The 17,716-nt window shown below is 43.3% G+C and overlaps 1 protein-coding gene across 1 annotated transcript in view; it reads left to right on the top strand.

The window, feature by feature from the left end:
* cog5 (component of oligomeric golgi complex 5) overlaps positions 1–17,716 on the top strand; it is a 151,666-nt gene that overhangs the window by 93,219 nt on the left and 40,731 nt on the right. The window contains exons 11-13 of the mRNA XM_047389471.1: positions 3,725–3,806; positions 9,561–9,765; positions 14,012–14,173. Coding sequence (XP_047245427.1) covers positions 3,725–3,806; positions 9,561–9,765; positions 14,012–14,173 — 449 coding nt within the window. The remainder of the gene's footprint in view (positions 1–3,724; positions 3,807–9,560; positions 9,766–14,011; positions 14,174–17,716) is intronic.

The following is a 17,716-nucleotide window of genomic DNA, read 5'->3' as shown; positions in this document are numbered from 1 at the left end:
ATGGTTCTCGACCGGAAAAGGGTGGCTTGTCCTCTTCAGGTTGGAGGGGAGTTCCTGCCTCAAGTGGAGGAGTTTATGTATCTCGGGGTCTTGTTCACGAGTGAGGGAAGAATGGAGCGGGAGATCGACAGACGGATCGGTGCGGCTGCCACTGTAATGGGGGGCGCTGTGCCGGTCCGTCGTGGTGAAGAGAGAGCTGAGCCAAAAAGCGAAGCTCTCGATTTACCGGTCGGTCTACGTTCCTACCCTCACCTATGGCCATGAACTTTGGGTCATGACCGAAAGAACGAGATCCCAGATACAAGCGGCTGAAATGAGCTTCTTCCGTAGGGTGGCCGGGCACTCCCATAGATATAAGGTGAGGAGATCGGCCTTCCGGGAGGGTCTCGGAGTACAGCCGCTGCTCCTCCACATCGAGAGGAGCCAGTTGAGGTGGCTTGGGCATCTATACCGGATGCCTCCTGGACGCCTTTTTCAGGAGGTGTTCCAGGCACATCCCACCGGGAGGAGGCCCAGTGGACGGCCCAGGACACGCTGGAGGGGCTATCTCGGCTGGCCTGGGAACACCTTGGGCTCCCCCCGGAGGAGCTGGAGGAGGTGTCTGGGGAGAGGGACGTCTGGGTGTCTCTGATGAGTCTGCTGCCCCCGCGACTCGGTCCCGGATAAGCGGAAGACAAGTACCATTCTATGTAGGATTATCTAAGGTCTGATTTGGAGACAATCATAAACAAAAGTCATGACATCTCCTATGATAAAACTCCTTGCAACATTCGTTTTCTTAAATCTGGATCATTCCAGCACACCATTGCTGTCAGTGAGATCATCTGCTGCTGAAGCACAAACCTGATTATTAGCAGGCTCTGCTCTTCTGTCCAGTTCAGTTTTCTCGATTTTGTTTTGGTCATTTTACCAAATCAGACCTCTTTATAAAAGAAGGTAATCACGGTAAAATCCTGGCAGTTGAGTGTCCACATTAATATCGCAAAGATGAAGTAGGAAAATGACCAACATGGTGAATAAACATAGTAAGCAAATCAAAACAATGATGAGCATGTAAATAAGATATGTTCAAACATTTTGATGCTGTGTGACAGTTCAGTTTTGCTAAGTTTCATAATCATGATTTACGCATTTCTGAATCCAGTCTAAATTCTATGATTGGTTAATTTCTCTCCATTGGAGCACATGTTTTTTGTTTTATTTGTCAACCGATCACAGCTCTTTGAAGACAGTGCACACCTGCAGCTACCTGAATCACTCTGAAGCTGAAACGCCTTGGCAGAAACCTTTAGGCTAAGTTAAGTGCTCTCTGGGAGGACTCTGAGAATCTTTCTGAATACGGGCCCTGATATTTTATTATACTGAACATGGACTGTCAATTTAGTAAGGAAGAACTGTTGTTAAGAAAATGGGGGTGTGAAAAAACTGGCTGAACCCTCAGGCTGCCAGCTTGTTCAGTTAGAGTAGGAATAGTTTCAGTAATAACCATAGCAGTCTGTCTGTGGTCTTCATCAGTGTTTCGCTTTTCCCTTATCACAAAACCTAGTAGAAGGAATCAGAGTGGGAGACTGTTACCATGGAGACAAAGCTCTCACTAATTACCCATAGATGGAGGTGTGATTTGAGACCTAATGACATGTCTAAATGCAAGGCTCCACAGCCATACAGCTGCACCATCATCTTTCCTGTCCATTACATGAGCCCATGTGTTTTTTTCCCACTGAGACGTGAGCATGTTGGCACACAGCAGCTTGTAGAAATTTTGCAACATGAGACTTTCTAATTTGTGTACTGAAATTCCAAAGTCATGTATCAGATGCAGAATGTAGCAAATGAACTGCAGCCCATTATGGGGCTTTTACTGGTTGTATGTAATAAAATCTGTATTGCAGGCTGATCTTTGTTCATTTTGAAATAGCGACAGCAGGAAAGCCCCCAACACCACCCCATACCGACCACCAGGGCTTAGTTTTCAGACATACAGGTCCTTCTCAAAATATTAGCATATTGTGATAAAGTTCATTATTTTCCATAATGTCATGATGAAAATTTAACATTCATATATTTTAGATTCATTGCACACTAACTGAAATATTTCAGGTCTTTTATTGTCTTAATACGGATGATTTAGGCATACAGCTCATGAAAACCCAAAATTCCTATCTCACAAAATTAGCATATTTAATCCGACCAATAAAAGAAAAGTGTGTTTAATACAAAAAACGTCAACCTTCAAATAATCATGTACAGTTATGCACTCAATACTTGGTCGGGAATCCTTTTGCAGAAATGACTGCTTCAATGCGGCGTGGCATGGAGGCAATCAGCCTGTGGCACTGCTGAGGTCTTATGGAGGCCCAGGATGCTTCGATAGCGGCCTTTAGCTCATCCAGAGTGTTGGGTCTTGAGTCTCTCAACGTTTTCTTCACAATATCCCACAGATTCTCTATGGGGTTCAGGTCAGGAGAGTTGGCAGGCCAATTGAGCACAGTGATACCATGGTCAGTAAACCATTTACCAGTGGTTTTGGCACTGTGAGCAGGTGCCAGGTCGTGCTGAGAAATGAAATCTTCATCTCCATAAAGCTTTTCAGCAGATGGAAGCATGAAGTGCTCCAAAATCTCCTGATAGCTAGCTGCATTGACCCTGCCCTTGATAAAACACAGTGGACCAACACCAGCAGCTGACACGGCACCCCAGACCATCACTGACTGTGGGTACTTGACACTGGACTTCTGGCATTTTGGCATTTCCTTCTCCCCAGTCTTCCTCCAGACTCTGGCATCTTGATTTCCGAATGACATGCAGAATTTGCTTTCATTCGAAAAAAGTACTTTGGACCACTGAGCAACAGTCCATTGCTGCTTCTCTGTAGCCCAGGTCAGGCGCTTCAGCTGCTGTTTCTGGTTCAAAAGTGGCTTGACCTGGGGAATGCGGCACCTGTAGCCCATTTCCTGCACACGCCTGTGCACGGTGGCTCTGGATGTTTCTACTCCAGACTCAGTCCACTGCTTCCGCAGGTCCCCCAAGGTATGGAATCGGCCCTTCTCCACAATCTTCCTCAGGGTCCGGTCACCTCTTCTCGTTGTGCAGCGTTTTCTGCCACACTTTTTCCTTCCCACAGACTTCCCATTGAGGTGCCTTGATACAGCAAGACCTCAAAAGTGCTTTTAAGAGTTTCTAAACTGTAATGGTGTTACATTTTACAATATTCTAAGCAATTCATCACATAAATAAAACCTGGCTGTTATATGGAGCTATTGTGATTGGTTTGAAGGGCCTCCCAAACCATTCCTGATTCTTTATTTTCATTCTGTGATTTTCCTTCAGCTGCACAACAGCTTAAAAAGTTAATGCTTTGTTGTTAAACAAAGTACTGGAGTAGTCTATGTCTTATTCAGGTTTTCTGCTTAGGCAGGCATGTTTTCAGCTTCCTGCTGAGGAGCTGAAGTACCTGAAGACTTGCTCTGAACATTAAGATTTGCACTAGTCAAATGATTTTTTCCATAAAATCCTTGATGATGAATTGGTTTTAGTTCCAGATCACATTTGAATGACAACATAGTGGAAACATCTACTTATTAATTTGAAAGCATCCAAATGCGACACTATAAAAAAGTAATCCAGACAACTTTAAGCAACCTCCTAAATATCTAAGAAAAGCTTGCCACCAGAATCTTGCCATGCAGACTTCAGGATTTCACTTCTTTATATCTGATGGCAGGATGGTCAGCCAGATATCCTCTACACCTTCTGGACAGATGTAACCTGTACACTAAGTGAGGAGTTTCACCGAGCAACTGAAGGTATGACTGGTTTGTTTCTTTGTTTTGTATGCTGGGCTTCTTCTGGTGCTTTAATTTTAATTAAAAAACTTCCTACACTGATTTAGAACTTGCTGGATGTCCACCTGTAGAATTAAACTTTAACACAAATTAAACTAGACAGCAAAAATAGCATCAATGCTAACTGATCTGTAAGCTGTGTCTCTTTGGTATCTGTTTATAATCTGCATTCAAAATAGTGTAATTTTATCTTAACTGTATTAGATATATTATGTAATCATAGTAACACAAATGCACAGTCCCCAAACCAGACCCCCTCCTGCCCTTGGCTGCGCCTAGAAATCCTGTCCATAAAAGTTATGAACAGTACTGGTGACAAAGGGCAGCCCTGCCGGAGTCAAACAGGCACCCGGAACACGACAACAAAGTCGATCATCGACCTCCTGCCTAGGGTGTCCTGGTGCCAAGTGCAGTGATGGACACCCTTATGCTTGAACATGGTGTTCATTATGGACAATCCGTGATTAGCACAGAAGTCCAGTAACGAAACACCACTCTGATTCAGATCGGGAAGACCATTCCTCCCGATAACACCTCTCCAGGTGTCACTGTCATTTCCCACGTGGGCGTTGAAGTCCTCCAGCAGAATGATGGAGTCCCCGGGAAGGGCACTATGCAGCACCCCCGACAGGGACGCCAAGAAGGCCGGGTACCCCGCACTACCACTCGGCCCGTAGACCAAAACAACAGTCAGAGACCTGTCCCCAACCCGAAGGCGCAGGGATGCGACCCTCTCATCCACCAGGGTAAACCCCAACACGAGATGGCTGAGCTGGGGGGCAACAAGCAAACACACCCCAGCCCGCTGCTTCTCCCCGTGATTCACTCCATAGTAGAAGAGAGTCCAGCCCCTCTCGAGGAGATGGGTTCCAGAGCCCACGCTGTGCGTGGAGGTGAGCCTGACTATTTCTAGTTGATATCTGTCGACCTCCCGCACAAGCTCAGGCACCTTCCCCCCCAGCGAGGTGACATTCCACGTCCCTAAAGCCAGCCTAAGCATCCAGGGATCAGGCCGTCGAGGTCTCCACCTTCGTCTGCCGCCCAATCCTCTTTGCTCCGGTCCCTCACGGTTCCCCCTGCAGGTGGTGGGCCCACTAGGGGATGGCCTCGTGTCTCGTTCGGGCTTGGCCCAGCCGGGTCCCGCAAGGAGCAACCCAGCTACCAGGTGCTCTCCAACGAGTCCCGACCCCAGGCCTGGCTCCAGGGTCAGACCCCGGCTCCCCCGTACCAGGCGACGTCACATACCTCGATGTTTTGGTCCTCATGAGGGTGTCTTGGACCACTCTTTGTCTGACCCGTCACCTAGAGCCTGTTTGCCTTGGGAGACCCTACCAGGGTCATTTAAGCCCAAGGCAATATAGCCTCTAGGATCATTCGATCACTCAAACCCCTCCACCACGTCAAGTTGGCAGTTCAAGGAGGGGTTCAGTGGATTTCATCTCTTCTTTTTGCAGATGATGTGGTCCTGCTGGCCCCCTCTAGCCAAGACCTATAGCATGCCCTGGGGCGGTTCGCAGCCGATTGTGAAGCGGCTGGGATGAGGATCAGCTCCTATAAGTCCGAGGCCATGGTTCTTGACCGGAAAAGGACGGCTTGTCCTCTCCAGGTTGGAAGGGAGTTCCTGCCTCAAGTGGAGGAGTTCTAGTATTTTGGGGTCTTGTTCACGAGTGAGGGAAGAATGGAGCGGGAGATCGACAGACGGATCGGTGCGGCTGCCACTGTAATGGGGGGCGCTGTGCCGGTCCGTTGTGGTGAAGAGAGAGCTGAGCCGAAAAGCGAAGCTCTCGATTTACCGATCGGTCTACGTTCCTACCCTCACCTATGGCCATGACAAAAAGAACGAGATCCCGGATACAAGCGGCTGAAATGAGCTTCCTCCGTAGGGTGGCCGGGCACTCCCTTAGAGATAGGGTGAGGAGCTCGGCCATCCAGGAGGGGCTCGGAGTAGAGCCGCTGCTCCTCCACATCGAGAGGAGCCAGGTGAGGTGGCTCAGGCATCTATACCAGATGCCTCCTGGACATCTTCCTCGGGAGGTGTTCCAGGCACGTCCCACCAGGAGGAGGGCCAGGGGATGGCCCAGGACACGCTGGAGGGACTATATCTCTCGGCTGGCCTGGGAACGCCTTGGGCTCCCCTTGGAGGAGCTGGAGGAGGTGTCTGGGGAGAGGGACGTCTGGGTGTCTCTGATGAGTCTGCTGCCCCCGCGACCCGGTTCCGGATAAAGTGGAAGACGATGAGTACAAATACAAATGCACAGTTATCTTCATTGAATGAGGCTGAAGCAACAGTTGTATCCATTTGATCCTCCTTACCTGTCTGACGATGTCTTCATTTTTCTCGTCTGCCTGATTCTGATGTAAGATATTTGAGTGAAGTCAAACTGGACCAGACTTGCATTTTCCATTTGCTATTTGTCCTCTTTAATTGGTCCACTCCCCAACTCTTCTGGGGACTGGAGGATCGCACTCCTGGCACAGACTTAGACCATGCTGTCAGAAATAGAGATAACACTTGTCACAACTTTTTAGAATGTATTTTTAATCCAGAAACTTGTATGTAAAATACAAAAATCAATTAGTTGACCCCGAAAAGGTCAACCTAAAATAACTGGACTCAATAGTATCTCAACAAAACGTTGACTTAGCAAACAACTGACTTAACACTGTGAAACTTGAGTGCAGTTTATTTAACCAACCTAATTAATTAGTAAGTAAGCACAAATAAACATCTTCATTTTCATTGCTCCTCCAGGAAAACTCAGTGTCTCTCTCTAAGGGGACATATGTCTTTAAATATGGGCATGGCTCTAAAGACATATCCGACTAGACACATTCAGCTACGGTCTTCCATACACTCACATTTTGAGTGTCTGGAATACTCATATTGACAGTTTTTAATGCTGAACAGTCTGCTGTGGTGCCAGGCTAACTCTTTTTACTCTCTGTTTTGAAATAACTTGCAAGTGATTCTACTCTTTAATTGCGGTTCCAGTCAATACAGTGCAGACAAAACCTACAGAAAAAAACCTGTTCTGCTGCTTCAGAAACTTAGCATTTGGCTCTAAACAAAGTGTTTCAGTTGCTCTCTGCACAGCTCTTTCTCCTACAGTCAGATATCCCCAAACAGATGTCTCAGCACAGGAACAGAGCAGGTGACATGACAGAGAGAGGCAGGAAGCCTCTTGAAAGTAGTGAAAAACAAATTGTTAGGAGACACTTTAGGCCGTTTACATTGCACATAAATCATAGTTTGTCGAACCGTGAACCGAAAGATAGGCCATGATTTTGAAAGTTGAAAGCATTCTGGTTGTGGCTGATTTGAAATAAGATGGCACACCAACAACAGGTACCAGGAGTTGAAACTGATTATTTTGCTGATCATTAAAAAATGTTTTGATCAGGAACCCTAGTAGATATCTGGGATTTGACCAACATCACAAATTTAAAGCCATACAGTTGCTACATATACACCACACGCCAGAATGGTAGTCAATTTTAATATGATGGTTGGTTGGTTACCAATAATAGGGACATTGCTATGAGTGATAATTCAATATTGCAATATGTGAACTCCTCAATGAAGTTTAATAGTGGCGACCAGATTTTGCATCATTTCCACCTCCAAAAAGGCCTACTTAAAGTATTCATGGTTGAATTAGCCTCATTGGAGATGGTTGCAGATCAATTTTTAATCTAGAGGACTTTGTATAGCAGCAGATAAAAAATAGCTCTTGCAGTTCTGTGTGAACAAAGCAGAAATAGACAAATTATATGTACATAATGCATAATAAAAAATAAATGACTTTCAAACTAAGAACAAAGATTTTGAGAAGTCACAGGTTTAAACATTAAATTGACGCAAACTCGCCTAATTTAGAGGCAATTTTAAAACATATTCAACTAAACATGAAAACATTGTGTTGAGGCAGTCTGTGTGACAGTTACATTTGGGCCAACAATGTGTCTTGTGTCAAACTGAATAGATGTATCCATAGCTGATACATACATCCATATATATCCATAGCACAATGTTTTTACCAGGATTGTGGATTTACCACGTTTGTAAAATTATTGTTTACCTATTTGCATCTGCTTCTTTAAACATGTGGAGTTCAATAGGAATTGTTGAAGCTGCTTTATTTTACGTCCATAATTATCCTGCCATTGTTTTTCTATATCATTATAGTCTTTTTACTGATATTTGAAAAACAAAGCCACAAATTGAATGCACTCCCACACCCACAAGTAAAGTAGAATGATAATAATAATTTTAAAAGAATCCTAAAGCATAGATAGTGGATGTGTGTTATAACCCTTGTGTGGTGTTTGGGTCTGTGGGACTCATTTTCATTATTTACTGAAGGAAAAATGATACAATTAATGTAAATTAATTGTAAATTTGTTTCCACTCATATCAGGATTTTAATTAAGTGTTTGATTGTGAGGCATTAAAAATCACAAAATGCAATGGGTCCACCAGACCCAGAAACATTGGCTGAGTAAAAACAATATGAACACCACACAAGGGTTAATCTTTGTAAGGCCAAGACTCGGACTAAATTATTCCAACAATAGCATTTGTTTCTTTCTCTCTCACATTCACACTCACTCTCTCCCAGATCACATGGAGGCGTTTCAGCACCAAGTTGTCAGATTACAGAGAATACCAAAGTGAGAACAGGAGAGGCGGTTGGTTTTGGCTGCTTTCTATCATGCTTGGCTTCAATGTCGCTTTGTTAAAGAACCTGTTGATTATATGAGGCTGTGCGAATCTAAAAATATTCTAAGATAGAAATGAGGAAGGAACTGTAATGCATTCATCGTGGGACCCATATAGGGACATTTTGTTTTTAAAGTTTTTTTGTATTGTCAAAATCAGCAACGGAATGCTGATAACCAACAGTGTGCTAGGTTTAATTCCAATGTACCAAAGAGACTTATAGTTGCCATATACCTGTCAGAAAGGTGTTATGATTAGATAAAATTAGGGGGAATATACTAGATGTAAAACAGGTTATTTTATGGAATATGCTTCTACTCCTGTGCATGGCATACCTATTGGCACTCATTTATTAATTAGAATTATTTACCTGTTCATTTCACTTAAATTAATTTGTAAATTCATAACAAGTCACCCCAGCTATATACCTCTCTACGTCACTTTTAAACTTTACCAACAGAGAGGAACAGCAGACAGTGTCTTAAGTTTAAAGGTGTAACAATTCCAACACTTAAAGTTCAAAGGGTTTCATGGAAGAAGACATTATGGTTGCCAGACATTGAACAATTAGCTGTGGACTTCGGGCAGTTTTATTTAGTCATAGTTCTCAACTGTCTGATTTTTATATATTTTGTCACCTAATACCTCTGCAAAATTATTTGTGTCATTACTGTGTTATATTTGTGGAGATCTCTGCTTGACTTCAACTTTCTAACAAGGTGTCAGCTGCTCCACCACAGAAAATAAAATGTTGAATTTATTCAGTCAGACCAGTCTGCACAGCTATTCTTAAGCTCCTTGGGCTCTACATCTGTAAACTGAAAACTCAACAGACTGAGCCCAAAGCAAGAACATAACACATTATATTGCTTAATTAAAAGAGAACTGTAAAGAGTTACGTTTTGTAGATCTAACACATAATTGAGTACTGTGCTGGTTAACTTTTTTAAATGACTTTTTTTAGTTGATCTCCTGTTTTGTTTTTACCTCTCCAGCTTCCTGTTTTTTGAAGCAGGCTTTTGAGGGAGAGTATCCGAAACTACTGAGACTGTACAATGAGCTATGGCGCCGCCTGCAGCAGTACAGCACCAGCCTGCAGGGGGCTCTGACAAGTAGTGGAGGGTTGGACATGTCTCTGGACATCACCAATGCAGAAATAGAAAGCCAGGACCTATTCACACATGGGAAACAGGACTACAAGTGAGTCAAATAAAATGAACTATCACCTTTAAACCCACCATTTTATTTGAAGTTAAACAGGATGACCAAGCTTTTTTCACTAATAATGTCTTATTTGTTTGGAGCCAACAATCTCAAGTTTTAAACAATTGTAAGAAAGTGTTACTCTTTTAGCCATAACAAAAGCACTGGGAGACACGGATTTAACCAATGAGGCTCTTTAATGGGTCAAAACAATACAATAATTAACAATCAGTGAGTATGATCAGTATATACAGGAGTTGGACAATGAAACTGAAACACCTGGTTTTACACCACAATAATTTATTAGTATGGTGTAGGGCCTCCTTTTGCGGCCAATACAGCGTCAATTCGTCTTGGGGATGACATATACAAGTCCTGCACAGTGGTCAGAGGGATTTTAAGCCATTCTTCTTGCAGGATAGTGGCCAGGTCTCTACGTGATACCGATGGAGGAAAACGTTTCCTGACTCGCTCCTCCAAAACACGCCAAAGTGGCTCAATAATATTTAGATGTGGTGACTGTGCAGGCCATGGGAGATGTTCAACTTCACCGCCTTCAGGATACAATGTTTGAACCATTGGATGCACATGGTCCTCAAGAATGGTTCGGTAGTCCTTGGCAGTGACGCGTGCATCTAGCACAAGTATTGGGCCAAGGGAATGCCATGATATGGCAGCCCAAACCATCACTGATATACCCCCATGCTTCACTCTGGGCATGCAACAGTCTGGGTGGTACGCTTCTTTGGGGCTTCTCCACACCGTGACTCTCCCGGATGTGGGGAAAATAGTAAAGGTGTACTCATCAGAGAACAATACATGTTTCACATTGTCCACAGCCCAAGATTTACGCTCCTTGCACCATTGAAACAAACATTTGGCATTGGCATGAGTGACCAAAGGTTTGGCTATAGCAGCCCGGCCGTGTATGTTGACCCTGTGGAGCTCCCGACGGACAGTTCTGGTGGAAACAGGAGAGTTGAGGTGCACATTTAATTCTGTCATGATTTGGGCAGCCGTGGTTTTATGTTTTTTGGATACAATCCAGGTTAGCACCCAAACATCCCTTTCAGACAGCTTCCTCTTGCGTCCACAGTTAATCCTGTTGGATGTGGTTTGTCCTTCTTGGTGGTATGCTGACATTACCCTGGATAACGTGGCTCTTGATACATCACAAAGACTCGCTGTCTTGGTCACAGATGCGCCAGCAAGACGTGCACCAACAATTTGTCCTCTTTTGAACTCTGTTATGTCACCCATAATGTTGTGTGGATTTCAATATTTTGAGCAAAACTGTGCTCTTACCCTGCTAATTGAACCTTTACACTGCTCTTACTGGTGCAATGTGCAATCAATGAAGACTGGCTACCAGGCTGGTCCAATTTAGCCATGACACCTCCCACACTAAAATGACAGGTGTTTCAGTTTCATTGTCCAACCCCTGTGTGTGTGTGTGTGTGTGTGTGTGTGTGTGTGTGTGTGTGTGTGTGTGTGTCTATATATATATATATATATATATATAGTACAGACCAAAAATTACCTTCTCATTCAAAGAGTTTTCACACTGAAGGCATCAAAACTATGAATTAACACATGTGGAATTAAATACTGAATACAAAACTGTGAAACAACTTATATTCTAGGTTCTTCAAAGTAGACACCTTTTGCTTTGATTACTGCTCTGGACACTCTTAGCATTCTGTTGATGTGCTTCAAGAAGTATTCACCTGAAATGGTTTTCACTTCACAGGTGTGCCCTGTTAGGTTTAATAAGTGGGATTTCAAGCCTTATAAATGGGGTTGGGACCATCAGTTGAGTTGTGCAGAAGGTGGATACAGTACACAGCTGATTGTCCTACTGAATAGACTGTTAGAATTTGTATTATGGCAACAAGAAAGCAGCTAAGTAATGAAAAACGAGTGGCCTCCATTACTTTAAGAAATGAAGGTCAGTCAGTCCGAACAATTGGGAAAACTTTGAAAGTGTCCCCAAGTGCAGTCGCAAAAACCATCAAGCGCTACAAAGAAACTGCCTCACATGAGGACCGCCCCAGGAATGGAAGACCGAGAGTCACCTCTGCTGCGGACGATAAGTTCATCCGAGACACCAGCCTCAGAAATCGCAGGTTAACAGCAGCTCAGATTAGAGAACAGGTCAATGCCACACAGAGTTTTAGCAGCAGACAGATCTCTAGAACAACTGTTAAGAGGAGACTGTGTGAATCAGGCCTTCATGTTAAAATAGCTGCTAGGAAACCACTGCTGAGGACAGGCATCGAGCAGAAGAGACTTGTTTGGGCTAAAGAACACAAGGAATGCACATTAGACCAGTGGAAATCTGTGCTTTGGTCTGATGAGCCCAAGTTTGAGATCTTTGGTTCCAACCACCGTGTCTTTGTGCAGCGCAGAAAAGGTGAACGGATGGACTCTACATGCCTGGTTCCCACCGTGAAGCATGGAGGAGGAGGTGTGATGGTGTGGGGATGCTTTGCCGGTGACACTGTTGGGGATTTATTCAAAATTGAAGGCATACTGAACCAGCATGGCAGCATCTTGCAGCGGCATGCTATTCCATCCGGTTTACGTTTTCTGTTGGACCATCATTTATTTTTCAACAGGACAATGACCCCAAACACACCTCCAGGCTGTGTAAGGGCTATTTGACCAAGAAGGAGAGTGATGGGGTGCTGCACCAGATGACCTGGCCTCCACAGTCACCGGACCTGAACCCAATCGAGATGGTTTAGGGTGAGCTGGACCGCACAGTGAAGGCAAAAGGACCAACAAGTGCTAAGCATCTCTGGGAACTCCTTCAAGACTGTTTGAAAACCCTTTCAGGTGACTACCTCTTGAAGCTCATCAACAGAATGCCAAGAGTGTGCAGAGCAGTAATCAAAGCAAAAGGTGGCTACTTTGAAGAACCTAGGATATAAGACATATTTTCAGTTGTTTCACACTTTATTGTTCAGTATATAATTCCACATGTGTTAATTCATAGTTATGATGCCTTCAGTGTCAAGCTACAATATTCATAGTCACGAAAATAAAGAAAACTCTTTGAATGAGAAGGTGTGTCCAAACTTTTGGTCTGTACTGTATATACACTGCTCAATAAAATAAAGGGAACACTTAAACAACACAATATAACTCCAAGTAAATCAAAGAGAAAGTCAAGCAACGCTTGTACCTTAATTATCCCGTTCATGAATGACATGCCGGATGCACAAACAGTAATTCATTCGTACTTAACTTAGTGCATATGATCGATGATCGTATGACACTCTTGGATCCAGTTTGAAGAGTTTATGTCTGTTTGCCTGCAAAGAGACATTAGCGCGCTGTGTCTTTCTGTCCGGACCCCTTGGAGGAAACCGCGTAGAAGAGATTGATTCCTTGGAAAGGGGGTGCTTTTAAACAGACAGTGGCATCATAGGAAGTACCCCTTTCCCTGGCTGTGCCGGAAGTAGGTTAATGCAATTTATTTTGAAAGTTCCAGAAAAGTCTGTACCGGACTTCATGTTGTAACCATGGCTGTGGTCCCAACATCAGGAACTACAGGAAAGGTCTGATAACTGTAATACAATAAAAGGTTTCTGTACCAAATAATACATTTTGTTTTTCTGATTTATCAAATACTTATGTCATGCAATAAAATGTAAATTAATTACTTAATAATCACACAATGTGATTTTGTGGATTTTTGTTTTAGATTTCGTCACTCACAGTTAAATGAGTAATTAAAGAGTTCTACATGCTTTGCAAGTGGGAAAACCTGCAAAATCGGCAGTGTATCACATAAAATGGTAAATGGACTGAACTTATATAGTGCTTTTCCAGTCATACAGACCGCTCAAAGCGCTTTACACTAGAGCCACATTCATCCAATTGCACTCACTAACACTCACACATTCATACACCGATACGCAGATCGGTAGGCAACTTGAGGTTAAGTGCCTTGCCCAGGGGCAAATCGACTTATGGCAGGAGGAAGCTGGAATCGAACCCACAACCTTCTGATTGCAAGACGACTACTCTTCCTACTGAGCCACAGTCGCCTTCAAATACTTTATATCCCCACTATAAATCACAGTACGTTGTTGGCATTACAGTTGCATTTTGACTTGCTGGTCTGTTTAGTGATCATGCACACATCACCTTATGTTGGTTCCTGTAGAAGTTATGCAACACATGAATTATGCACATGCTTTCTTTCTTTGATCCGTCTCTCTATGTGTTTATGCAGTCTGGAAAAGGCTCTGAAGCGCTCTCTGCAGGCGTACGAGGCAGCCTACCTCTCCAAGTCCCTCTCCCGCCTGTTTGATCCCATCAACCTCGTATTCCCCATGGGGGGGCGCAACCCACCTTCCAATGATGAGCTGGACAGCATTATAAAAACCATCAGCAGGTGAGTACACCGCATGTCAGATGACTGCCTTACAGCACACATGCACTTAATGTTTAAGCAGCTAAATTACAAAGTGTCAAGAACATTAAAAAGTTAACTAATCATGTGAAATGATTTCATGAAGGAAAACATGTAAATATGACCTAAATTATTAGATATCTGTTTACATTCTGAACCTGTGGTATAGCAGTCTGTGAAAGCGTTCCACTTCCTGCGGTAACTTCATGTCCATTTTGCGATTATTAGTGCCACAAGTTGGGTAATTTCTTTTTCTCATTTCTTTTTCTCAGTTTTTACACCTCTCCTGGCTTTTCAATTCAATTCAATTCAAAGATACTTTATTGATCCCCGAGGGGAAATTAGAATTCCAGTACCACCCATCCAAACATACATCATGACACAAGACAAGGGGGGGACGGGTCACCAAGGCTTTGCTGCCCACTCACAGGCGCTGCCCTAGCTAGATGAGAAAAGAGGCCACATTAGGTAAGTAGAGGGAAAAAAATCATATTTCACACTTTATCCTTAGCAGGATACAGTTTGAGATTGCAAAAAACCTCAGCACAAAGAAGCAACAAGTTTACAAAACAACAATGCCGGGAACGGTGAAGGTGGTGTGAGGGGGTGCATATGTTTATCTTGAGCATGTGTGTGTGTGCAAGTGAGTGTGTGCAAGTAAGTCCATGAAGCACTGTCCCAGAGGCCATTGTCCCTGATGGTACGTTGGAATGTTCATCAACCGGCCACAAAATTCTGAGCAGGTCCACAGATGTCCTCAGGGAAGGGAGGGGGCAGAGGGAGCAGAGCGTCATGTTTACATAACTTCCGGGAGAAGTTGAAGATAGCCAGCCATCAAGGCCGTGCAGGGGAGCCAGATTCGGAAAAACAATAATTATTTGGGTTAGGCTGACTCTTAATTTTCCGTCAGCCTTGAGAGTCTCGCTGGTGCTTCTCAAAGGCGAATCCAAACAGCCAAATTCCTGGTCTTTTGCCAGATCCGAGCGAACAACGTTCTCTGAGATTTATCCCATTTCACCCGAGTCCAGGAACCGCAACCTGCCTGCGATCCTGTGTAAGGATCACATCCAGTATGTGATTCAGCTCACGTAACATCTCAGTCTGAGTGCTGATTGCCCTGAAGATCCCATCACACATGCCAGGCAGCCTCACAATTGCCAGAACAGCTGCTGATATTCTCCGAATTTCTCAATATGCCAGGTAACCGCTGACTCCAAAAAGCAGAAATCCTGATATCAAACATCCAATTATATACATATCTTCCATGTCCTCATATTAAGATGCTGGCTGCCTACTTGTGTCAGGGCATCTTTCTAACAAAAAGGAGATTCTGAGATACGCCTTTTGTTGCATATTCAATTTTATTACATAAGAAAGACTCGATCTGGCATCAAAGTGGACATACAAGGAAAATAGACAGATATTAAACAAATGATAAGGGAAGGAGTGCGACAAAGGGACTTAAGTGGGTGTGTGTTGTTGTTTAACAACTGTGGAGACATCTTGTGGAAAAATAGAATATTAATGGTATTACGAAAACTTTACACTAACCATGGGATATATGTATATGTATGTGTCATTACGTGTGCGAAATTGTCACTTGGATGTGCACAGTAGTTAGTGGTGACAAGGTAAAAGCTCCACAACAGTGCGAAACAAGGGAAATACAAAGTGTGCAGAATAGACCAGTGAGCGTTACAGCTACTCCAAGTAGCAGGATCCTTGACAAACTCACATCATAACAAGATGTTATTCAATTCAGTTCATAAATTCTTTATTAATCCCAAAGGGAAATTAAATGTTGTTGTAGCTCATATTACGCAGGTTTCTTCATATAGCTGTTGTAGATGCTGATGGCTGTGGGCAGGAAGGATCTCCCATAGCAGTCCGTCTTACAGCAGATCTGAAGAAGCCTCTGACTGAAGACACTCTGTTGTTGGACAACAGTCTCATGAAGAGGATGTTCAGGATTCTCCAAATGTTCTTCATTTTATGAAGAATCCTTCTTTTCACAATGGTCTCAGAAGGTCCAGATGAGTCCCCAGTATAGACCCAGCTTTCTTTATTAGCTTGTGGAGCTTTTTTAAGTCCCTGGCTCTGATGCTTCTACCCCAGCAGATGATGGCAGAAGAGACCACACTCTCAACAACAGACTTATAGAAGATATGCAGCATCGTTCTGCAAACACTGAATGCCTTATTCTCCCTCAAGAAGGGCCATATTCTTCCTCAAGAAGTACAGTCTGCTCTCTCCCTTCTAGTAGTCAGCTTCAGAGTTGAATCTCCACTTCAGTCTGTTATCCAGGTGAACACCAAGGTCTTTATACTCCTCTGCCTCCTCCATTTGTTTCTGATAATGGAAATAGTGTCTGACCTATTCATGTTTCTCTTTAAATCTACAAGCATTTCCTTTGTTGCATTCACTTTCAAGATGAAATAATTGTTTCTACATCATGCCAGAAAGGCGTACAGCTCTCTGTCCTCAGCTTCTTGTCCATCTCCGATACACCCCACGACTGCAGAATCATCAGAGTATTTCTGCAGATGACAGGAGTCTGTCTTGTACTGGACGTCTAAGGTGTACAGAGTGAAAAGGAATGATGAGAGTACAGTCACCTAGCTCAAAAGCTCAAGAACCATCCCAAAAATGATTCAAGTATGAGTAAAAAGTGTTTGGTAAAAAGGCTACTAGAGTAACTATATCATCATAACATGATTTCATTTATGAAAATGATGCAATGAGATAGACATAAATAGTTACGTGCAAGTAGTTACAATATTTAATGTATATATATTGGAACAGAGCAAAGTATTTCAAGTCATAATACAGGTCCTTCTCAAAATATTAGCATATTGTGATAAAGTTCATTATTCTCCATAATGTCATGATGAAAATTTAACATCCATATATTTTAGATTCATTGCACACTAACTGAAATATTTCAAATCTTTTATTGTCTTAATACGGATGATTTTGGCATACAGCTCATGAAAACCCAAAATTCCTATCTCACAAAATTAGCATATTTCATCCGACCAATAAAAGAAAATGTTTTTAATACAAAAAACGTCAACCTTCAAATAATCATGTACAGTTATGCACTCAATACTTGGTCGGGAATCCTTTTGCAGAAATGACTGCTTCAATGCGGCGTGGCATGGAGGCAATCAGCCTGTGGCACTGCTGAGGTCTTATGGAGGCCCAGGATGCTTCGATAGCGGCCTTTAGCTCATCCAGAGTGTTGGGTCTTGAGTCTCTCAACGTTCTCTTCACAATATCCCACAGATTCTCTATGGGGTTCAGGTCAGGAGAGTTGGCAGGCCAATTGAGCACAGTGATACCATGGTCAGTAAACCATTTACCAGTGGTTTTGGCACTGTGAGCAGGTGCCAGGTCGTGCTGAAAAATGAAATCTTCATCTCCATAAAGCTTTTCAGCAGATGGAAGCATGAAGTGCTCCAAAATCTCCTGATAGCTAGCTGCATTGACCCTGCCCTTGATAAAACACAGTGGACCAACACCAGC

The sequence above is a fragment of the Girardinichthys multiradiatus genome, chromosome 17, assembly GCF_021462225.1.
Source record: "Girardinichthys multiradiatus isolate DD_20200921_A chromosome 17, DD_fGirMul_XY1, whole genome shotgun sequence".
In the NCBI taxonomy this organism is placed as follows: Eukaryota; Metazoa; Chordata; class Actinopteri; order Cyprinodontiformes; family Goodeidae; genus Girardinichthys; species Girardinichthys multiradiatus.
Note: the sequence above shows the minus strand (reverse complement) of the source record. Positions and strands in the feature narration are given on the sequence as shown.